This window comes from Apostichopus japonicus, chromosome 15, assembly GCF_037975245.1.
Source record: "Apostichopus japonicus isolate 1M-3 chromosome 15, ASM3797524v1, whole genome shotgun sequence".
NCBI classification, from domain to species: Eukaryota; Metazoa; Echinodermata; class Holothuroidea; order Aspidochirotida; family Stichopodidae; genus Apostichopus; species Apostichopus japonicus.
The window spans coordinates 10176171-10199711 of record NC_092575.1 but is presented as its reverse complement, the minus strand read 5'-3'; the positions used below and the strand labels follow the sequence as shown (position 1 = coordinate 10199711).

At 36.6% G+C, this 23541-nt stretch overlaps 1 protein-coding gene across 3 annotated transcripts; it reads left to right on the top strand.

The window, feature by feature from the left end:
* Nucleotides 1-405: 405 nt before the first annotated feature.
* LOC139981034 (uncharacterized) lies at nucleotides 406-23468 on the top strand. 3 transcript variants are annotated; one of them, XM_071993140.1, is made up of 20 exons: nucleotides 406-550; nucleotides 2474-2575; nucleotides 2780-2983; nucleotides 4109-4284; nucleotides 5090-5263; nucleotides 6286-6813; nucleotides 8296-8550; nucleotides 9186-9308; nucleotides 10141-11041; nucleotides 11358-11500; nucleotides 12976-13137; nucleotides 13855-13958; nucleotides 15333-15426; nucleotides 16040-16207; nucleotides 17424-17632; nucleotides 18053-18242; nucleotides 18646-18786; nucleotides 20389-20462; nucleotides 21181-21376; nucleotides 22323-23468. In XM_071993140.1, exons 2-20 carry the CDS (start codon nucleotides 2476-2478, stop codon nucleotides 22449-22451), a joined length of 4071 nt encoding a protein of 1356 aa, XP_071849241.1. In that variant the 5' UTR covers nucleotides 406-550; nucleotides 2474-2475; the 3' UTR covers nucleotides 22452-23468. The 3 variants fall into 3 exon arrangements, with proteins under 3 accessions (XP_071849241.1, XP_071849240.1, XP_071849239.1); XM_071993139.1 differs by having other exon boundaries at nucleotides 8287-8550; nucleotides 18056-18242; XM_071993138.1 differs by having other exon boundaries at nucleotides 8287-8550.
* Nucleotides 23469-23541: the final 73 nt, after the last annotated feature.

The window sequence follows — 23541 nt, the reverse complement described above, 5'->3', positions numbered from 1 at the left end:
CCGGGAATATTTATAATCTAAATTCTTACAAAATAAAATTATGCATTTATACTTTACAACTGTATAACTTTTATGGATTTGAAGTCTTATAAATGTTTTTTAAATATAACTTTTAAATAATAGAATTCACCAAATGACTGCGGGGATAAACTTAAGACATAACCTATGGCCTAATACCGAGCCTTACTAAGCACTCCGAGAGTTTGAACTGATGTATAACAATGATCCAAATAAGTACTGAAATCTTGTTCTAGCATTTCATCCTTACTCTTATTTTTTGCTTGCTACATATTAAATATAATTTTTGTATTTTTATACACAAATTATTGAGATCTGAAGTTTCATTTTGACATACGTACACTTAGTTTGGATAAGTTTTTTTGACGGCTAGTAACCTCTATATCATAATACAGGCGCGTTGTAGTGGCAAAACAATAGGATGACCACTGCATTAGTAATTGCGCATACGTACGGATCAACAACGGACTGAAAATGCCAGCGGTAAATTTAAAAACAGAATAATGTGAAGTATCAAAATAAAATTTATGCGGTAAGATTGAGGGGGTCGATCAGTCAATTTTTGTTGATTATGTCACATGAAGTAACATTTTTATTTCCGTTCGCAGTTGTTTCCAGAACATTTGGCTGCCTTTCTTAGTTGTAGTGTACCATTGCAATGTAACACTAACAGGTTGTAAGCACAGTACAGTGATGTCTGCAATTGGATAACGTTAGGCTTAATAATTCATAGAGATACTACAGTAGTGGGTTATTTATGACGCACTTAACTGGCAAAATGTACGCATTGTCAAACTAATTTCCTAGCATCGAAGTTTTGCCAGGACCAAATCGTTGGGTAAATAAGCAATGCACGCTTTCATTCAAACATGCCCATACAATGGTCAGCATTATCAAATATCACGCATACAACAACCATAACTATTATTCATTACCACCTACTGGATTATATTACGGTCAATGGTTTTTTTTTTTATTGAAGTTTCATTTATTAAGTATTAAAGATTTTTACCTTGAATGCATCTCATGAGATCCCCAATTCTCAATTCTAGAGTATAGGTCACAAAGAGGTTATCAATGCATTTGAGTTTTGGCCAGTTTACAGATGGCCGTTTTAGCGGTCATACTAATTAGCGACGTCAAGAGGCCCATTTCACGACAACTCAAGACAACCCAAGACAACTCAAGAAAACAAGTTTAAAATAGCGTCACAAGAGCAATAGCATCACGTCGTCCAATTCTACGGACGGAGAAAGTTGACGATTTTTACGAGAAAAACATTTTTCCCGTGAAAAATATGTATGCACGATGGTGTCAGTTAGTTTTAAGCGTGTTTCCAGATACACTCTGATTACAACCATTGTATTTGATGGTATTTTAAACTTGTAGTCTTGAGTTGTCGTGAAATGGGCCTGTTGACGCTAATTAATACGACCCCCGTTTTAGACCTAGGCTAATGCTTTTTTATCCAGGAGTATGGAATAAAGGCCTATCAAATGCTGTATGTGGTGGTATGCTTCATCCTACCATTCAAAGAGCATATTTATGTGTACAAATTGTACTCTTTTGATCAACAATTCAAAATTACTTCATACATCACAGGTGATGAAACATCAGTGAGAAATTATAAATGAATTACTCATGCACATTTATTAGAAAAACCTTTGTGGTAAAAACAAAAATATGGTTGCAAAATTCTAATTCTGTTGAAAATTGTAACATTCCTGAAGTGACATATTGGTATAACAGTATAATGCCCTATGAAATGAACAATGCTGGGTATTTTTTGTTCTTGAAAGGCTTCTCCAAATGTGAAATGAGAAAAAATTACATTCCATGAGTAGCATAGTGGGCTCATAATTGACGCACTTAAGGATTTGATTAACTATGTCTATCAATGATAAATCCAAATCACTCAACTGTACGTGTTTTTTATGTATAGTTCCTCAGAAATATTTATTGTTCTGTGCCTAAACAACGTACAGTTGAGCAGAAATTGACCACAAAATGTCTGCCGTGTCAAGTTCTTACATACCCCTTAAGTGACACATTCATCGATAAGCTAACTGTAGTGTAGGCCTAAGTATGTACATCCATTGACTTTGGATGCTGTTTGCTATGCTCTGAGCCTCTAAGCTTGCAAAACTGGGGAAAGGGTTCAAGGGTGTTAAAGCTTAAAAAAAAAAACACAATTTGATCAGCCTATACCTGAAATATATTTAAAACTCATCAAATATATAACTCTGCTTGGCTGCAAAAAGTTTAGGTTGCCTGCTGTTTCGTTGCTAGTAATATTTGAAGGTGCGACAATTACTAAGGTGCGTCAATTATGAAGCTTTTACTATACATGAAATTGAAAATCTCTTCTTCTTTTCAGGATGAGTAGAAATTTAAGTAATTTTGAAATAAAAATTGTTGTTTAGAATATTCTATTATTCTGAATGCTCTTTAACAGAAATGACAGCCAGAGCAGGAGTTTTCTTGGATCCTGGTCCTTTCAGTGACAACACATTATCACTAAGGGGCGTAAGTGTGACTGGCCTGGGGATAAATGATGGTAAGCCCTAATGAATCATTAAAAAGAATTCTACAGGGAATTATTTATCTGATATTTAAGAATATTTGGAATTATTTGTTTATAAATTATGTTCATTAACAGTAACTTGACATCATGATCTTCTTCGTGTTCTACGTCATGCAATTAAAAAAGAGAGAACTTAGCGAAGATCTGCAACCTGCTGTTTATTTTCCATGTCAACAGCGACTGGAGTAGAAGATTTGTTAGAACATCAGCAAGCTAAACAACAAGCACAATTTTCTGAAAAGTTCCATCAGTTGAAACAATGGCAGGAAGAACAAAAGGAGAAGCTAGTCCAAGCACAGCAGGAAAAGATGCAACTGCTCAGGGTTCAGCAAGAGCAATTGCAACGAGTGTTGGCTGAACAGAGAAATAAACAATGGGGAGGTAAGATTGCTTTATGTAGTAGCAGAAGAAAGCAGCAGGTCTTTAAAAAAATTCTAGGTGAGCTAGATATTGCACTCAAGATGTTTGGGGCTGCCGTAGGTGTGCTAAAGAGTACATTCCTCAAGATAATTAGGCGGTTTGATGTTTACAGTTGCTGTGTTATATCAATTGCCCTCCTGGTTGTATGTATGTATGTATGGGTTTATGCGTGTATGTATGTATGTGTGTATGTATGTATGTATGTGTTTTTGATCCTCCTGCAAGCAGGAACTTGCGAAGAAGCCTCATTGGCTTATCAAAGCTGCAAGCTGACCGAGTCAGTCTCTTAGATTCATACACATACATCACATACATCAGTATCTGAGCTGATGATGTATCCATATATTGACCATTCCCACGAACTGTTCATTTCAAGAATGGGGTGAACTGATGAATGAAATAAATGTATTTATTCTCTTTCTTTTCATTTTCATCATTTTTTATTTATTTATTTAATTTATTATTATTATTATTTTAATTTTATCACATTCAGTTTAAATCGCACTCCTCACAGTAAATTGAGGCATGCCTCAAAAGACAAGACATGAAAACAGAGATAGCTTCCTTTGGCAGTGTGGTTATGAAATTCTGTTTATTTAAGAATAGATAATAACTCATATATTATGCTTGGATCTTGAAGGTTAAGTAAATATTTGAAAAACTTGAAAATTGTTACATTTTGAACAAACTCAACAGGTATTGTCAAGCCTTAGTTGATACCAATTCATAAACTACTGTCATTTTGAGTACACATGCCATTCTTAAAGGTTGAAGTTTATTCATTGCATTCCTTTTAGTGGCAGGCTAAATGGTACCAGCCTTCATAAATAATTAAGTTGAATTTCTCGATAGAGATCCCTCGCATAGTGTGTTGTACAGAACTTGTTTACAGGAATGGAATACCTGTGTATGAGATACTTGGAGTTAAAATCTATACCTAACTGTGCTTGATGAAATTATTGTGCACGGTTCAACCCACAATGAACTGTACACAAGTTTTTCATTTTTTCTTTGACCATCTTCATAATTTTTCCTTCATTTTGTCAATATTATTGACTGTTCCTCACTTTTATTCTTTTCAAAAAGGCTCCGCATCATCGCCAAGCATGGAGCAATCTCCCACATCTCATTATGCAGAGAGTCCGTCATTTGACTCATCATCACCTGCCAAGAGAGGTCAAGGGTCTCTTCTTCAACGATATGACAGCAGCAGTCTAGGCAATTTACTGCAACAAGCCCAAGATGACATTTTAGAAGAAGAGGTATGAAAATATTTACACCAATCATGTTAAAGAAAAAGATTATAATTCATAAATGAATGGTTTCTCAGCTCTAACCAATCACTCTTAAAGTGTGGAGTTTGGGGACAAATGGCTAAGGCTTGATCCAAGGATTGCTAGTTCGATTCCTGTCTAGTTTCTTTACGTTGTGTCCTTGGGCAAGATGCTTTATCTCAATTGCCTCTCTCCACCCAGGGGTTAAATGGGTACCTGTGTGGTAACTTGGCATTGGGCGCAGTATGTAACTGCAGCCACCTGGAGGGATTGTCTCTGGGACAGGTTATCATTGACCAGGGCTAATATAATGTCTGGTAAGTGCTTTGATACCTATTGCTGGTATAAAGTGCTACATAAAAATCAAATATTATTATTATTATTATTAATATTATTCTCCATCCTTTCACCTCTTGTGTTATTCATCATGTTGGACTGGAAAGTAGGTGACCATTATTATATCCTTGCTGATCTTGGTTCCTTTGGGCAGAATGTACCTGTATATATACATGTGACAAGATTCTAATCTTCTTCAAGCAAGCGAAGAGAGCACTTTTGTACCGATCTTTTTTCTCTGCTGTTTTCAAGGTCTACAGAGTGTTCAATAAGAGATAACAGCCTTGTGGAACCAGCAGCTATGTAATGAATTAAAAAAAATAGTGTTATGCCCTGTTATTCCTGTCTAAATTGTCAGGTTAAAAATAAGATATCTGACATTTTCTGTCTTCATACTGCTATACACACTGTACTTTTAACAGTAACTGTAAACATGGCTCGGTTGTTTGCGTTTCAGGAGGATGGATCTGACTTAGAGAATGCAGGATCTGTCAAAGAGGATGGGTTCTATCCTCTCCCGGACACTACTTCGGAACTCAGCGATGGAGACGGACAGTACTTTGAAATTGAGGAACTCAACCCTCCAACTTCAAGTGAAGATTTCCACCATCCTCACCTCCCCCTCAGACAGGTATCACATTCCCCTCCCCCAGAGGTTTTTCATGTATTGAATTGAGTTGTATGATAAATTGAATATATTCTCCGGGGTTGATCTTGTTGAAATGATATTTATGGACATGTCCGCAGTCTCACATTGCAGGGCAATTCCTATAGACCTATGATGTCAAGTCCTGTTGTATTTTTAAATCATGTTCCAGTAATGTGGTTTTGTCAGACTCTTTGCCTTTCCCTATTCACCTGCATGCCTTTCGGATGATATTGATTAACTTTTAAAGAATTTGACTACATCCTGTTGAATATATTCTTGATTACTTAAAAGCTGTCTGCAATAGGGAGACCCTTTGATATGTAGCTTTCTCTATCAATGTGGTTGTATTAAATATTATATTGAATACAGACAACTTTTATTGCAATTTTTATGATTAAGGGTACTTAGTTGCTAAAGGATGTTACATTTTGCAACCTTTGAAGTAAGTTATCCCCACGATTTTCCATTTTTCCTCTCCACAAATATCGACAATTTGTTTTTCCTTCCTGACTCTTTGAAGACCCTTCCACAAAATTTGGTGACTTTAAAAAGGTTCGCGACCCCCACTTTAAATACCAGGGATCTAGAACATTAAACAAAAGTGGGTAATATTATACATCATCCACTTTCTCTGTTTCTATATTTTAGAAATGTCTTTGTTACGCCATAATGGTAAAGTGATGCTGAATGTCTCAGTATATTCAGATACACTTTTTTGAGCCAACATGTAAGTTTGAAAGATGGAAAGAAATAAGCAGCTTCAAATGGGTTCAAACCATTGACTTCAGAAGGACAAGTCATTTGGTTTCCCAAATGCACTATCCAACCCTATGTAATTTCTCATTTTTAGCCACCTCACCCCCCCCCCCCCACCCGTCAGCAGAACCCACAGTACAATTTTTCTTCGTGTATGTATATTCAATTTAAAGAATATACCAATAAACAATATTAATTTATCTTTAATGTTATGTTTTAATAGATTTGATTTGATTTCTACCATAAAGGAGCCAACTTCCTCTTTTGGTATGAACCATATGATGCAATCCGATGAGCTTCCTCCAAGCATGTCATCTCCTCTCTACCATCAACATGCACCTTCGCCTAGGGATAGTTCAGATCGTCAGCTTGCTTCAGGGATGGATCAAGATGGAGCAACTTCTATGCACTTTGGAGGAGATGAATACACAGAGGCAGGGCAGCACGACAAGGAGACTTCTCCATCATTGGCCGATGGAGAAGATGATGGTGATGATGGTGATCGGCCAATCAAATCAACGATGAGTTCTAGCCTGAAGTCTTTTGAAGAATTATTAGAGGAAAAGCTGCTGTTAGAAAGTGGACCAGAACAAGTCCCACAGCAGAGAATAAGTGGTAAACCTAAGCATACATTTCTGAAAAGGGGTGAAGGACTGGCTAGATTTGGTAAAATGAAAGTACCATCTCCCAGGACGAAGAAGAAGAAGAAACAGGAAGGGTCTTTGAAATTAAAGAAGAATGGAATCGACTCCTTTGAAGGCAGAAATGAAAATGAGGTAAACAGATTGAAGGTGTTTTCTTTTCTACTGTGTTGTAATTAAAAACTTTTTGATGATATGATATTTTGTGGAAAGCTTGTCTTTATGAGGAATATATTGTTGCATGATTTTTACGTTTTTGAGAAATTTATATTTTGAGCAATCTGAGAGGGCCTTGTTTCTTCCGAATATAAGTAGTTTTAGTACTTCAGTCTTTTGGAAAAGCAGCTTTGCCAAAGTTAGATTTCTTGAAAACAAAAGTTATCTTAAGAAAACAGCTTTAAGGCTGTAGTTTGCTCTATATGCCATTGATAGGCTTTTATATAATAACATTTTATATAATAACATTCAACATAAATAATTACATAAATAAATCTTGGGTATGGCATATATCATAAAGTATATCATTAAAGGAGACACAAAGGGAACTGTCATTATTGATCCATATCATAGAGATCATGAAACAACATCCCCAAACAACTAAGAAATATCATATATATTCCATCTGGGAGATATCACAACTGGGCCAATAACTTGATCAAGTCTAAATATGACATTATTGAGCCACCACATGTGTTGGAATTATTTTGTGTGTGCTTTTATTCTTTATGATGTTTGTTTCTGTAATCGAGATGGGTTTTTGCAAATGTTGAATCTTAAGTATTGAAACTTATTTACATGACCTAATGATGGCATTGGTTTCAGTATTAAGATTTGGTCCCTGAAAATATGAAATGAAACACAATGGGAAAGAAATATTGTTCAGATCCCAGTGAAGACTTGCAATCACAGATTTACTGAATGACAGCTCCCAGACAGAAAGTTTCAACTAGGATACCTCCCAAACAGAGCGAGAGTTTTCTTAGCTATTTTGGCGAGTTCTTCAGCACAAAAAGCTCTGTCAACTAAGCTGAAGATGAATGATATAATGGGTGTGAAGAATTTTTTTGCATGACTATGACACAAAACAGCACTCAGAGGCAATCTTTCTGGCTAGAGTTTATCAGTCAACTTCTCTCATATCGGTTGTTTGTATTTGCAAATGTAACAAACCACTGAATTCTTTATTCATAAGTGGAGAGTATTGTATTCTTAGTTGTTCGCTTTACTTCACAACTCATAACAAATGTCAAATATCTTTAAGAAAAAAAGCTCTTAGTTTATCAAATATTAATTTTGACACAACACCCAAACCTCTGACACTTATATATCAGATTTATCAAAATCGTCCATATAATGGATTGCTGCAGAAGGTCTTTTGGTACTAAAACAATTCTGCTTATTTCCAGCTAATTGCACATAATTTTTGGGGTTCAGGTGTTCCTTCATAATATTGATACAGAGTGTCATGTAGTAATTGAAGTGAATCTTGTTCGATGTGGAACATTTTAAGGTAATTTTGGGTATCAGATACTACCAGATACTGTTATAGCTTATAACTTTTTGATTAATAAAATTGCCCTTCAACGAACTCTTCTGTCGTCTTCTCAGGGCTCGCAGTTTCAGAATGCTGCACCTCTCGGAAACTTGAATGGTAATAACGTCTCAAAAGCAATAGATGGGAATGATGTATTTAAAAAGCCGACTGGACGAGCTCCCGTGTCTGTGCGGAAGGAGAGGCTCCTCCCATCCAGAGGTAACTCCGCCCACCGGGGAACCGAAGCAGGTTCCATTTCCCCTTCCGTCCAATCGGACGCCAAAGATGGCGAAATGGACAAATCGATCGGCATGGTGCGATGGGAAAAGAAAATAGAGGTAAAGACTTCTGGTTTGAAATTAAGGATTGAGAATGAATGCTCTGTACTAAATCAAGTAATTTACAAAAATGTTGATTCATAATACTCGGCTAATCAACGCCAACATTTTTTCTGTTCCTGTCTTTAGTAAGTTCACCTCCTCCTTCCTCTCTTCCACCATCTCAGGGATGTTAAAGGAAAACGGTCCAAAGTTGAAATTATGAGAATCTCCAAAGAATATGTGATGAGCCAGGCTATATTCTAATTTTTGTGTGTCATTCTGTGAAATATGTTTGCCTGATTTGTTTTAAATATTTCATTTTAAATTTTCATGGGTCAAACATCATTCAGTACTTAGAAAAGTGGAGAAGGAAGAGAGGGTTGACAGGGTTCTAGGTTAAAGGGAGAATCATCATTAATGTACAAACAGAGAGCATTCTGTTGAAGATGAGACCCCTAAATGACTCTTTATCTTGATCTGTGATATATCAAGCTTTCTATATGCATCAGTCATTGCAAGACTGATGATTTAAAGAAGTCTCTATATCAATGTGACTTCACAGAACCACAAATGCTTGAATAATTAATGTTTGCTTTCTGTCTGTCTGTCTGTCTTCATTTATTTATTTTCTTTTTCATTTCTTATTTTTTTAGTTGGAAGAGGAAGATCTGGCCGAATTTGAGATGCTGGAGCAAGCAGCAGATGACAATGCATCCTTCTCCAGTGAGAACTCTTTAGTGGTGGGGGTAATGCATAGAGCCAAACTTAGGGGCAAGGTAGGTCTTCTCTTTTGCCTAAGGAGGTGTTTAAGACAATGGGTACTCGGAACATTTTGTAAAATGCTACAAAGTAGAGATCAAAGGAAAATGCAACTTTAATTGCTGCCATATTGTCCAATGTAAGAAAAGTTAAATATTTCCAGGATGTCCAGCGGCCTTACATCTTCCTTTTTTGTTTGCATCGTATATATCCTATTTTTATCATCAAAGTACCTACATTTTTCCTACTGTTTTGGTTTTGTCTTGTAAACATGCAATTTTTACATAGGCAGCAAATTGCTGTAAAAGTATGCTTTATAACCTTGGTTAATTATGAAACGTAAAAAATTATATTTTTTTTGTAGGATCTCAGGTACCTTACTGTGCACTGCCAGAAAATTAAGAAAGTTCTCAACCAGTGTCACAATCTGATTTCATATGATCATTATTTGTACAGTATCATGAGTATGAGATTGATAAGGTTGTTCCATGGCTGTGTCAGTCTTTACAATTTCCATACATTTTCCCACATTTGCATCCCTTTTAATTTTATTCCCTTCATTTTCATTCTAACATTTGTCCTACTTTCACATAAGAGTGTGCCGGGCAGTTTAAAACTGGTCAAAGTTTGGCCACAAACTATTCATTAACCATGGTCAAAACTTTGAAGGCAGTAACTGAAGATATGTCAACTATTGTAAAGAGTATCCATGAATATTCTGTTTGTTCAGATAAATATTCGAAAAGTTGTAAGTAATTCTGACGCAGGAAGGAAGCATAAGAGAATTCAGTTGACAAAATAGTTTCTTTTTCAAAGCTAATACCCGTTTTTTTTTTTTTGTGTCCTCAGATGTTTGTTGCCTCTCCTCTCAGCAAAACGAGATTATCTACCTTACACTCAGTCGACGCAGCAGAAGATGCAAAAGAGGAATCAGGTGACCAATCAGGTGATGATAGGATGTCATTGGAGCATGCACAGGAAGATGTTCTTGACAGTCCGTCGTCTGATAGATCAAGCAACGGTAGCGATTTGAATGAGACCTTGAAGGAAGAGACAGAGGGCGATAGACGACCTACAGCCAAGAGGAAAGTAACTAAAGGGAGATCAATGAACAGTCACTCTAAAGCAGTCTCAGACAGACCGTTAACCATAGAACAGAAGAGGACAGAATTTGAGGAATATTTACGTAAAGGAGAGGGGGGCATTAGCAGTTCGGGCTTTGCAGGGCATTCGTATGAACAGTCCGTTGAAAGTGATGAGGATGATGGTGAGGAGGAGATGGAGAGAGGAGAGGAAGAGGAGGGTGATAGTGACAGAAGTATTGATGGTCTGGTGACTGTTATACCAAACAGACTGCAAAGTATGCTGGTAAGTGCAAGAAGCTCACAAGATAAGCAGAGGATGGCAGACAGACCACTAGTTGAGGAGGAAGAGGAGGAGGAGAAAGTTAAAGACAGTCATGGGATGGGGAGAGATTATCAGCAAACTGGAACATTTTTAAATATTGAAAAGGTGGAGAATAATGGCAGGTTTGGTGGTGTTGTTAGTTTTAAAGGTAACAAGGAAGATGTCGAGGAAGAAGAACATGAAGGGAGCAGCAAAGAGCAGGCAGGAGCAGCAGGGTATGAGTTTGAGGATGATGAGACGTGGGGTGACTTCTCAGAAAACCTCTCGGACAGCAGCAGTGATAGCATTATTGCTGGAGGACCAACTATGACATCGACACCCCCTTCCAAGAAGGTTAACAATGGTACGTGGTCTGATATTTTACGTGTTTCAGTTCGACATAAACAGTATTTCACTCAGTCGTTGCGAATTTATTGTAGATTACTCATCACTGTAGTACCTCTGTTATAATTATTATGCTTGTAATATAAAATCATGTATTTAAGTATGATAAAGATATTAAAGATTATAAAGTCTGTTAGTGTGTGTATGAATCCTGAAATTTCTTATTTAAGCCTTAGCACTGCTCTAAGAGATGGTAATTGATTATTCACTATTTTTAAATAATTAAACATGTGGTTTCTCTAAGCTTCTAATAAGTCTCGTTTGTTCCCTTGCAGGAAAATCTAAGTCGGTTCTAGATGTTGCCAGAGGATCAATTGAACAGCCAGAAGAACAGATGGGTTCCACTCCTCCACCCTCGCATCTTGTCGCGAAGCTCTTTCCTCAACTCAAACCCAAAGAGAAAACAAAACCAGCTCAGGTGAGATTGAAGTTTGGTATGTTTATATATGTTTGAGAAGTAATAAGTCAATTGTTGATTGCCCTATCCATGAAATACAAAACAAAAACATAACAAATATTACTGTAATAACTTCACCAGTTTACCACCATGCCTGTTGCTGGTTCTCACCCTTTTGCTTGGTATTTATCAAGCAGTCTGCATCACATCAAGTTTGGTAGTATTATGAGTTAAGGAAAGGGTGTGTCCTTTATAAATTGTCACTACTGCTGTGTCTTTGTAAGCTTCTGTTGCTATCTCTGGTGACCACTGTTATGTGGGTGCCCCCCCCTTCCATTATGTTTCACCCTTTTAATGTCAGATGTTGAGAACCTTTTGTTCATGTCCTGGAAACCTTCCCCTCTTCCCCACCTCCTCAATCCAACCTTCCCCTCATCCCTACCTCCTCAATCCAACCTTCCTCTCTTCCCACCTCAATCCAACCTTCCATCTTACCCACCTCCTCAATCCAACATTCCCCTCTTCCTTTGCACCTCAATCCAACATTTCTCTCTTACCCACCTCAATCCAACATTCCCCTCTTACCCACCTCCTCAATCCAATCTTCCTCTCTTCCCACCTCAATCCAACCTTCCATCTTACCCACCTCCTCAATCCAACATTCCCCTCTTCCCTACCTCCTCAAGCCAACATTTCTCTCTTACCCACCTCAATCCAACATTCCCCTCTTACCCACCTCCTCAATCCAATCTTCCTCTCTTCCCCACCTCAATCCAACCTTTTCCTCTTACCCACCTCCACATTCCAACATTACCCCTCTTCCCTACCTTCTCAATCCAACCTTCCCCTCTTCCCCACCTCCTCATACCAACATTTCTCTCTTACCCACCTCCTCAACCCAACCTTCCTCTCTTCCCCACCTCAATCAAACCTTCCATTACCCACCTCCTCAATCCAACGTTCCCCTCTTCCCTATTCCTCAATCCAACGTTCCCCTCTTACCCACCTCCTCAATCCAACCTTCCCCTCTTCCATACCTCCTCAATCCAACGTTCCCCTCTTCCTTACCTCCTCAATCCAACCTTCCCCTCTCACAAACCTCTGAAATCCAACCTCCCCTCCTTCCCCTCTTACCCACCTCAATCCAACCTTCCCCTCTTCCCTACCTCCTCAATCGAACATTCCCCTCTTTCCTACCTCCTCAATCCAACGTTCCCCTCTTACCCACCTCCTCAATCCAACCTTCCCCTCTTCCATACCTCCTCAATCCAATGTTCCCCTCTTCCTTACCTCCTTAATCCAACCTTCCCCTCTCACAAACCTCTGAAATCCAACCTCCCCTCCTTACCCTCTTACCCACCTCAATCCAACCTTCCCCTCTTCCCTACCTCCTCAATCGAACATTCCCCGCTTCCCTACCTCCTCAATCCAACCTTCCCCTCTTCCCCACCTCCTCAATCCAAGTGTGATCTGCATGTTATACTGCCCTTCTACAGCCCGGTGCCATGGAGTCTCTACAATCTACCAGAGACAGACCAGTAGGTGAAGGGCTACAAGCTAAGGTCTTTACACAAAAATTAGCAGAACTGGAAAATGAGATAGCACGATTCAGAAAAGAGAATGCAGCTCTGTCAAGACTCAGAGAAGAGAGGGAGAAAGTAAGTATTGTTTGTTCTGTGATTTGCAAAAGGACAGGAAATATCTCGTCACGTGGTAAATATCTCCAAATCCTCCTAAGTAGGTCATGCGTTCACATCGTAATGATTGCTTATACTTGTTTGCTTTACGTCATGATTTCTGACTGTGGCTTAACTTTGTAACAGGTAGCACTGATTGTAACAACTTTGATACAGCCGTGCAGACAAGACACAATTGATTATTTGAAAACAAGTTATTTGTGTAGCATTACTAGAATTTCCAGCCATATTCATCCAGATGAATTTTTCAGTTTTCTCATGTAAAGGGTGTGAAGTATTTCATTTGACTTTTGCTAGTTGAAAGGCAACTAATACTTCCTCCTTGAATCTGACAAACAGGAAAGGTGATGAGTTTAGGTACATCTGCAATGAATGTTTGAGAACCTAGGGAAATTACTGAATATTTATTCTTTTGTTAGGTTTTAAGTGATATGTTTGTAAGAGGCATTTCTGAAACACTAGTAATATCTCATTTCTGCTTAAGTATATTTGCATGGTGACAGAAACAATCATTGTAAACACATCCAGTTCCTATCCACGACCAGTTCCTGTCCAATATGTAGAACTATACTAAACATGATACCCTATATATTGAACAACACATAAATTTACTATGTTACATGGTGAGGGTGCTGGTAATTTGTGTCGGGAATTTATCTTGCTTCTTTGACTGCACAGGGCCTAGAATTATTTAAGAAAGAAGTGACCGAATTTGAGAGACAGAAGGAAGCTGAGTTGAAGAAAATTGAGGAATATAGAAATAAAGAGATGAAGAAATTGAAGTAAGTAACAGCAATAGATTTCAGAACATTATTCTACCTTGTATAGAATTACTTTTGTTTGGGAGATCATGAAACTTGATTCCATGGAAGAGTGAAACTAAATTTACATGTTTTGTTGCTGTGGTTGTTGTAATTGTAATGTATGTCATGTGCACTGGGATATTGAAGTAATCTTTCTCATTCAAGGAAATGTTGCAACAGGAATTAATCTCTTCGGTAAACCAAGAGGTGTCATGAATAATGTCTATCATGTAGCCTCATGTTTTATTCGTAAACCTTGGTGATATTAATATGATAAATTAGGTCTTCATGAAGGAGAGGATATTTGGTTTGGTTTGATGTGAAGTTGTCAATATTCAGAAATGATTTCTAACATATTGCAGGCAGTAACTTCCTCAGTATCCAGAAACACACACATATCATGAGATATGTTAATTTCTTGTAAAACTGGGTTTTATGACCTGCAGGCCTTCTTGAAGCATCTAAAACTAGTAACAAAGTTAATAATCAGGAGATGCTTGTTTTTTAACATTTTCTACATATTTTCTATACCGCAACATGAGGTGAACATCATGATAGCTTCTATTGTAGCTATAATTTCAAGTGTACATCATGATAGCTTCTATTATAGCTACAATATGAAGTGTATATTATGGTAGCTTATATTGTAGCTACAAAATGAAGTGAATATCATGATAGCCTCTACATTATGAAGTGTATATCATGGTAGCTTCTATTGTAGCTATAATTTGAAGTGTACTTTGATTCTAGCTACAATATGAAGTGCATATCATGATAGCTTCTACTGTAGAGCTATGATATGAAGTGTATATAATGATAGCTTCTATTGTAGCTACAATATGAAGTGTATATCATGGTAGCTTCTATTATAGCTACAATATTACTCCTTTTAAATTTGGTGATTTATTTTGAATGTATCTGGTAACTGCAGAGAGAGGGTCAATTCATTATCATAGCAGAAATGAAGATGGCTCTCATTTACTTTTCAATCTAGAAATCATTTCCCACATAGAGAGATAAGTTGCTGACAGAAGTAGTATTTGGATGAAGCACTGCCATCAAAGAAATCAATTACAGTTTTTAAAGCAAAAGGAAAGTAAAGTATTTTATCCTGACGACATTGTAGGCTACCCACTGTGTGATCCATTCCCCGAAGCCACCGGTTGTTAACTACCTTAAAATAACCACATCGGACTTGATATGGATTGATATTTTAAGAATAACCATTACTGTCATACATCATATTTTAGAAAGTTCATAATCCACAGATTTTGTGTTTTGATAGAAAAAAAACTTTAAAAAATTTGGTAATAATAAATGCAGTTAGATAAAAGTGTTGTTATATCTTCACAGGAAAGAGAAGAAGATATTTGAGAAACATCAGAAAGCAACGAGGTCCCTCCCAGATAAGAAGGACAGAGAAGAAATTGATCAGCTTAAAAATCAGGTACAATTGCTGTCATTTGGACTTCATATAAACTTAACTTTATAAATATTATTTTCATAGAAAAAACACTCATAAGTTTTCTCATGCCTGTAGTACAACAGTGGAACCAGTAATCTTCACTTACCCACAAAAAAAGAAAACAAAAGCCCAAAAAAAAGGATCTTCGTTAGGAGATCCAGAAAATAGTTTGAATTGGAATGAAGTAAACAGTTTACAAGAGAGCCTTTAGTTTTTTACTATTTTAGTTTTTGAAGATGATACATTTGTAGCTTTAAGTTTGAGCATGGTTGAAAAAAATATGAAAGACAGGCATCTGTAAATAATATCTAATAGTTTCTCTTATTGTTTTGAAGTATCTAATAACAACAGAATAAGAAACTTTTCTCTTTTGATGCCGAAATGGAAAGTGGTTTTGATAAGTATTTTTCGATACATATTTATTGACAATTTAAGTCACTCTTCAAAACTGCCTCTACTGACATTGTTCCAGACTTTTTCGGTTTTTTAAATTGTTACTTTACACCACAGTGTTGTTTGGCACACTTTGTTGTTTTGCACAATGTTTAATTATTTAAATAGTTCCTTTGTTATACTGTCAATTGTATTTATCAAGCTCTCCGAAGTGCAAGAGGAATTAAGCAGGAGAGAATCCCGTTGGACGGCAAACTCCAAACGGTTGAAGGATCGAGTAGAAGCATTGTCAAACGAGAACGAATCCCTAAAGGAAGAAATTGAAGCAAGGAACATAAAGCAACAGGAAGATCTTGCAAAAGGAGAACGGGTAATCTATGTTTATTATTATTTCATTCATCACAGTTGTCAATGGATGAATGTTTGTTTGATTAAATGTTGAGGGTCTCTCCATAAAGATTAAATTTTCAAAGGGTTATAGCTAGTTATTCTTACTTTATCATTTACAATTTATAAACAGATGTTTCTTTAGTGTAATGTGAGTGGTTCTCAGCTATGATATAATTTTAAGGAGCTAGTCACTTTTGTATTTTCTGAGGCAAAGTCATTTCTGTGATATTTATGTCAATAGTGAGTTATTCTCAGTTTATTATTCAAGTAAATAGGTTAAAGTTTGATTTGATTTAACGTTGAGGGGGCTCTCTGCCATGATAAAACTCCTATAGTAACTTTGGTATTTTCTGAGACAAAGTCTTTTCTGTGATATTTATGTCAATAGTGAGTTATTCTCTGTTTATTATTCCAGTAAATAGGCAAAAGTTTGATTTGATTTAACGTTGAGGGGGCTCTCTGCCACGATAAAACTCCTATAGTAACTGGTATTTTCTGAGCAAAGCCATTTTTGGGACATTTTATCAATATTTAGCTGAAGGAATATTCCAGTGACTACTCAAAACAGGTGCTGGATATTTTTAGACAAAACTACATCCTCGTAACATTTTATTTTGTGATTTGTATATTGTGAATGTATCTGGCAAAAGCATAGTGAAAGATGTGAACACAGTAATTCAGCTCGAAAGATGTTTTTGTATTTTCTTTGTAATATTTAACTCCCTTAATATTCACAGAGTAAAGAATCTACAAAAAGTTGCATCTTAATGAAAGTTTAAGCACAGAGAACCTTGACGGCTAAAATAAGCATTAATTATGTATCATCTTTGAATGGTATATCAACAAGAGAATTATTATATGACAAATGAAGCTTTTGGAGAAACATTTGCCATTTTGACATCACAGATTTGCTACTGTGATGCACTCTAGGGAAGAGTTGAGGGTTTAGCCATCTTTAGTTTGGGACAAGATATTGAGTTGTGGTTTTCAACTTTTCACATTGTATTGTGTGCCACCAGAATATTCCTTAAATGAGTGTTTCTGGCCATTTTTTATTTTTTTTATAAAAGTATTATTCTCTGTAAATATTCGAGGATATTAAGTTATCATCATTATGCTGCATAACTGGAACAAAAAAAATAACAAAATATTCCAGTCTAAATCTCTTTAAATTTATATACTTTCTTCCCCTGTAGAAGAAGGCAGCAGCCAGAATTAGAGCTCTTAGGACAGCGGGCAAACCAAAGTCACTCATTCCAGAATTTGAACCCGGAAAATTCCCAACTCTCCCATCCAATTTACCGAGAGCTTTGGATACGGGCAAGACCACAGTGAAACAACATGATAAGAAGACATTACCAGTAGAAAAAGTGAAAGAACCTCCTGGGCACAAAAAGGACATGAGGTATTTGGTAGTCTTTTGACTTCTGTTGCAATGATGGTATCTTTTGTTACAAACCAGTGGATATTAATTTTGGGCAACTACACCATTTTCAAGGTGACCATCACGCTCTGTTGGGTTTTGTTCTGTTTCTGTGTTTCCAAAGGAATAAGTTAATTTGATATCACATGCAGAAATGCTATGCAAATTGGGTCATGTTACCAGAGAGGTTCAAAGATGCCAAAAGTAGCAGTTGTTGTGTACAGAAATGATCCTTATCATTTGTATTATTTTATGCTAAATTTAATTTTTAAACTGTCCAAAATGCTTTGAAAATCTGGTATATTAACTTTTTCCTTGAACGTCGTTTTTCTTTTCTTTCTTTTTTTCTTTTCTTTTTGGATCATAACTTCAACTATTTGTTCCATTTTCTTGTTCCCTCAGCAGTGACTCAGACTCATCATCAAGTGATGATGATCCAAGTCCAGCTCCATCTCCTCAGGGAGGAACAGATCACCATCCTGCTGTGTCTCCATCAGGATTCAGAGACCAGGAGGCCTTTAAGAGTCCTCAGATGACCCCAGAGAGAGATGGAGATCACACAGAGGAGCAGATTCATCACCCAGATGGCAAGGTAAAGTGATGTGGACAGAGTAATGAAGTGATATCAAGTATTTTGCTTTATCATTAACAGTAGTATGTTAAGTAATGTCACCCCTAGGGAAGAAAAACACTTATGTAACTGTGTAAAGAACATGCTCCACCTTCTCTAGCATGTTACAGCATCGACAGATTGCTTTGAAATTTCACAATCAACACAGAAGTCAATCACTGGAAATGCTTTCCTTCCAGTTGTGTCTACGTTTCTGCATATTGTTCTTCCAGCTGTCTACCTGCACCTATGTTTGTTATCCAGGTGTCTACGTACATGTTTTGTCTTATGGATATCCACTTGTTTTCATCTCTCCTTCGTTCCTTCCTGTCTGTTTCTTTCTTCCTTTATGCATCCTCTACCCTTTGTCCTCCTGTTCTTACAGGTAGAGGTCCTACACCCTGACGGCAGTCGACTGATAACATTCAAGAACGGTACCAGGAAAGAGATCAGTTCTGACGGACAAATCATTACCGTTACCTTCTTCAATGGAGATACCAGACAGATCTACCCAGACCAGAGAGTGGTGAGAATCTCAAGCATTTATATTTCATGTGGTGTGGGGAAATTGTTATTACTGTACCACCTCATCAAGTAAACCTCCTACGACACACACTGGCACAGTGTGACACAAACAGTGACATCCAACGTGTGTCATGTCGCTGGGTGAACCCCCCCCCCATTCCCCCCATTTAAATATTTTGTTCCCTTACTTCCTTTAACGGATATGGTGATTTGGAAGTGACTTATTTAGGCCAGTAAACCCTTCGTTACTTCAGGAAGTGGACCACAGTGGGTGATCTGTGATGTCATCATGACACATGTTTCTTTAATAGCTTTACAATTCTGTTCTCGTATCGTTCTTCATTTGTCTTTGAAATGTGATACAATGTTCCTTTACCTGTCAATGTACTCTGATTTGATTTTGCAAGAATTTTTTTTTTGCCTTCTGTGAATATACGATTTTGTAAATTATAAAGAAAAACACAAGATATTTTCAGCTTTAATTAATGATGATATTACTCACTAGGTAAGTGAAGGCTTTCAACCTTATAATACTGAAGTAAAGTGTTTCATCAACCAAAAGCTAACTGAAACAATGAGTTTCACTGAATGACCAGAAGTAAAGAGCAGAAATTATTTATTTATGCGAACTTTGAGGAGGTAGCATGTACGTTCTACTCGTGATAGGAAACAAATGGACAAGCAAGGAATATTTTATCCGATATCAAATGTTATGTGCTTTAGGGAGTGTTAGCTTAGTGGTTAACGTCAGTGCCTTTCAATCATAAGGTCCCAAGTTCGAGTCACTCCAAGATTAATGTATGTCATCCAGTTACAGAGTTGTTGACAATTCATAACCATGGACGTTATACTATGAATCTATGAGACTGACTTTGGTCAGCTTGCGGCTTTGATAAGCCAATGATGGCTTCTTCGCGAGTTCCTGCTTGCAAGAGGATCTAAAATACATACATACATGTAAAATGGGCACCTTGCTATACAAGTACAAAGATGTATAGCAGTTTTTGTACACAGTAAACATTTACATTTCATATTGTGTCCATAAGAGATCAAATTCAGAACCTTTGAAACTGCTACAAAATATTTGAATGCTAAATTATTCCCTCACAATGCATGTGTACTGATATAATGGAATATTTCAATTTGTCATGGGTAGTAAGTGTTGGCGAGGCATTGGATCTAAGCCATTAAGCCATCAACTGAGTTCTCTTTGTACAGAACTTTGTTCTCATGAAATTACAGGCATGAAACTAACTCACAGCAGGCTAAAGTACGTATAACGCACATTGCTTAGACAACAGAGTATATATGAAGAGTAACAGTGTACTACAATTTCTTGAGGGTTAATATACTTAACAAACATAACACTAACACGTAACACAAAGATACAGTATAACTAAAGTCCGACAAAAGTGGACGACTTTAATATTCTAACAGTAGAACATCATTAACTGTGGACACCCAAGGATTGGATACAAAATTTTACAGTTGCCCACCCCTGCATTATATATGTAATGAATAATGAAGAGAAACTGTCATGTCATTGGGTTTCAGATTCTCAGTTAATAACAACAGATTAAACTTGTTTGCTCTTAAATCACAGGTTTATTACTATGCGGAGACACAGATCACACACACAACGTACCCGGATGGATTAGAAATCATTCATTTCCCAAAGTAAGTGTGATATCATTAGACCACCAAGCATCAGATCAACTCTAGCTTCTTAGTTTTTGGTTAGTCATGTTTATATTTAAGATAAAATATGTTTTAACTCCTCATCACCTACAAATACTTTTTCAATGTAATAATTTTGTGTATATTAGTTAAAGAGCCTGGTATTCCGACTCTCTCAGGATCCTTAGCAAATGCAAGCTAATTAAAAAATATTGCTTCTTAGTGCAATTTATAAGGTTGAATGTATGTACTTTTAATATTTGTTTGAGACTATTTTTTGGTAAGATTTTACTAGCCTCAGTGGTTTTATAGAACTTTTCTGCCCAAATTTTTTTTTTATCTTATCACGAACAGTCACAGAAATTGTATAAGTTGTATTTAATGCATAATATACATATATCTTGTATATTTTGGTGAGGGAAGGTATAAATATAGTTAAGTGTGCCGATTGGTGGATGCTCCCTGTGGGATGTCCCCCGGGGGCCACGTATATGTGGCGGAATGTAACGCCCGAAGCGACCATTTGAATTGTGGGCACTTTGGTGTGTGTGTGTGGCAAGTTACCAATGACATAGGATTAGCTGTTGTACACTGTTGTGAATGCAAAACCTTCAGCTGTTACTTTAAGTTTTATTTCACTAAAGCTTCTTCAACTGTAAGAACAAAGAACTTCATGAATTATGTTATTCTTACATGAATATTTCATCCTTGACCTTAGCAACCAGACTGAAAAACACTACCCCGATGGTACCAAAGAGATCACCTTTCCAGATCAAACCATCAAGTACCTCTTTCAAAATGGCGGTGAGGAGTGTGTATTTCCTGACGGTACGTTACTTCGGGTAGCTCCGGATGGAGATAGGACCATGGAGTTCCCCAATGGCCAAAGAGAGATACACACAGCACACTGCAAGGTACCAAAATTATTATTATTATTATTACTAGGTGTTTGATAGAGCGCTCCACAAAAGATCTACAAAGGACTACAAAAAGACTACAGCTCTACAAAGGATCACAGCCCAAATGTGAACCTTTGTTGTATATCCAGGTGTGATAAGTAGTCAAACTTATACTAACACAGTGAGAAATTATTAGCCACGAAGAGTAATTAAGTAATCATATCAGAATAAGGTTAAAGTCCAATTTTTTAATTTTTTTTTGGTCCTTGATAAATTTGTTTTATATTGAGATATGTGTTTGGTCTGAAATGCTGAGAGGGAAGTGGACACACAGTTTTCATCAGAATTAATATTTTTCATGTACAAAACTGACATGAACTCTCCTTCTGTTATCAATTATCATGGAGGGAAAAAAATGGAAGATGTAGCTGAGCAACTTATTTGTCAATATTAATTATCATTTTTAATAAGTAATTAAGATCATCTCAGAATGAGGTTATAGTCCAAATTTTTTTTTTTTTTTTTGGAGGGGGATACTTTTTTTGATAATTTTATATGAAGATATGTGTTAGGTCTGAATCCTGAGAGGGAAGTGGACACACAGATTTCATCAGAACTAATACTTTTCATGTACAAAACTGACATGAACTCTCCTTTTGTCATTAATTATAAAAGAAAAATTAAAACAAAGGAAGATGTAGCTGAGCAACTTATTTGTCATAAATTAATTCAGGAACTTACAAGATTTCAGTTTGAATGTTTTACATATTTTGCCAGACAATTGAAACAGACTGTCGTAATGTAAGCTTGTTCTGAAATCCATGATCTTTATGGACCATTTTGACAGTATTGAAACATCAACAGTCAGTAACTTCCTTCTTGGGGTTGTCAGAGATTTTCATAGACCTGGAAGTATGAATAAATCGATTGATCTTTGTTTGTGTTTTTTGTCTTCTCTCAGAAACGAGAATATCCTGATGGGACGGTTAAGACCATTTATCCAGATGGTAAACAAGAGACCCGGTACGCTCATGGACGGATAAGGGTCAAAGATAAGGACGGAAGGGTGCTGGTAGACCAACAAACGTGACCGGTAACTTTACAAATGGCAGAGAGACCAGTTTGACAAAGATGAAAGATGATTCTGTTTTTGTAGCAATACGTGATGGAATGGAAGAAGAAAAACTCTTCATTTGCTGGAGAAATTGGAAATAATATGAGAATGCTCATTGACTGATATTCAATAACACTTAACAGTCATCAGCATCGCATATATTGTTGAAGAAGCATTCACATTACTTGTTAAGTAACCAGTATTGAGTTCTTCTTATATTGTTGAAGAAGCATTCACAATACTTGTTAAGAAACCAGTATTGAGTTCTTCGCAGAAACAAAAAGGTGTTTATAAAAAAGTTGTTTCATAGCAGTGATGTCAATGGACATGGAGGCAGTTTGGTGGAGAGGGGGGGGGGAGAAGGGGGTCTTATTCACCTTGTAACATAACATATTTCTTAAGCAGAGTACTATTCTAAGCTAATACTACTTTTAGTGTAAAGTGCCTATTACCAATAGACCTTCATGAAGTCACTAAGAACATTTTGATATTAAGTGATTTGTCATTTGTATTTATTAGACTTTATTGATAGATCAGTTATACTTTACAATAGACTCAATACAAATAGACTCATTTGCACATAAGGTGACATCCATCAAGCTTATTAGGTTGTCGGTCATTTATATTTTACCCTTTGCCTGGTAGGTTGCTTGGTGAGATTCTCATCTTTTATAACATATTGTTCCTTCTATCATACAAGTAATTTGAAAGTATTGTATTTTAATGTAATAGTTCATTGGTATTGCGGTGAGTTGGACACCTGTAACAGTCTTTGTAAAGTATGTTTGTAAAACACAGAGATGGACAAATCCAACAAGGGGCCTGAATTTGATTTCCAGTAAATATGAATTGACTATTTTTTATTCCCTCTCTTCTTAAATAGTGGGAAGGACACTTGTAAAATAGGGGCGCCATGTTATCAATTCAGTATTGTTTGAGTAGGATTTATATATCTTGCCAATATGTCACCTTGAAGTAATATCTGTATATAAAGCGGACTTAAGTTATGTTCTGTGGTCAGCCAGAACTGCGTTGGGAAACTGACAAAATTGTGTTAATTCTGTAA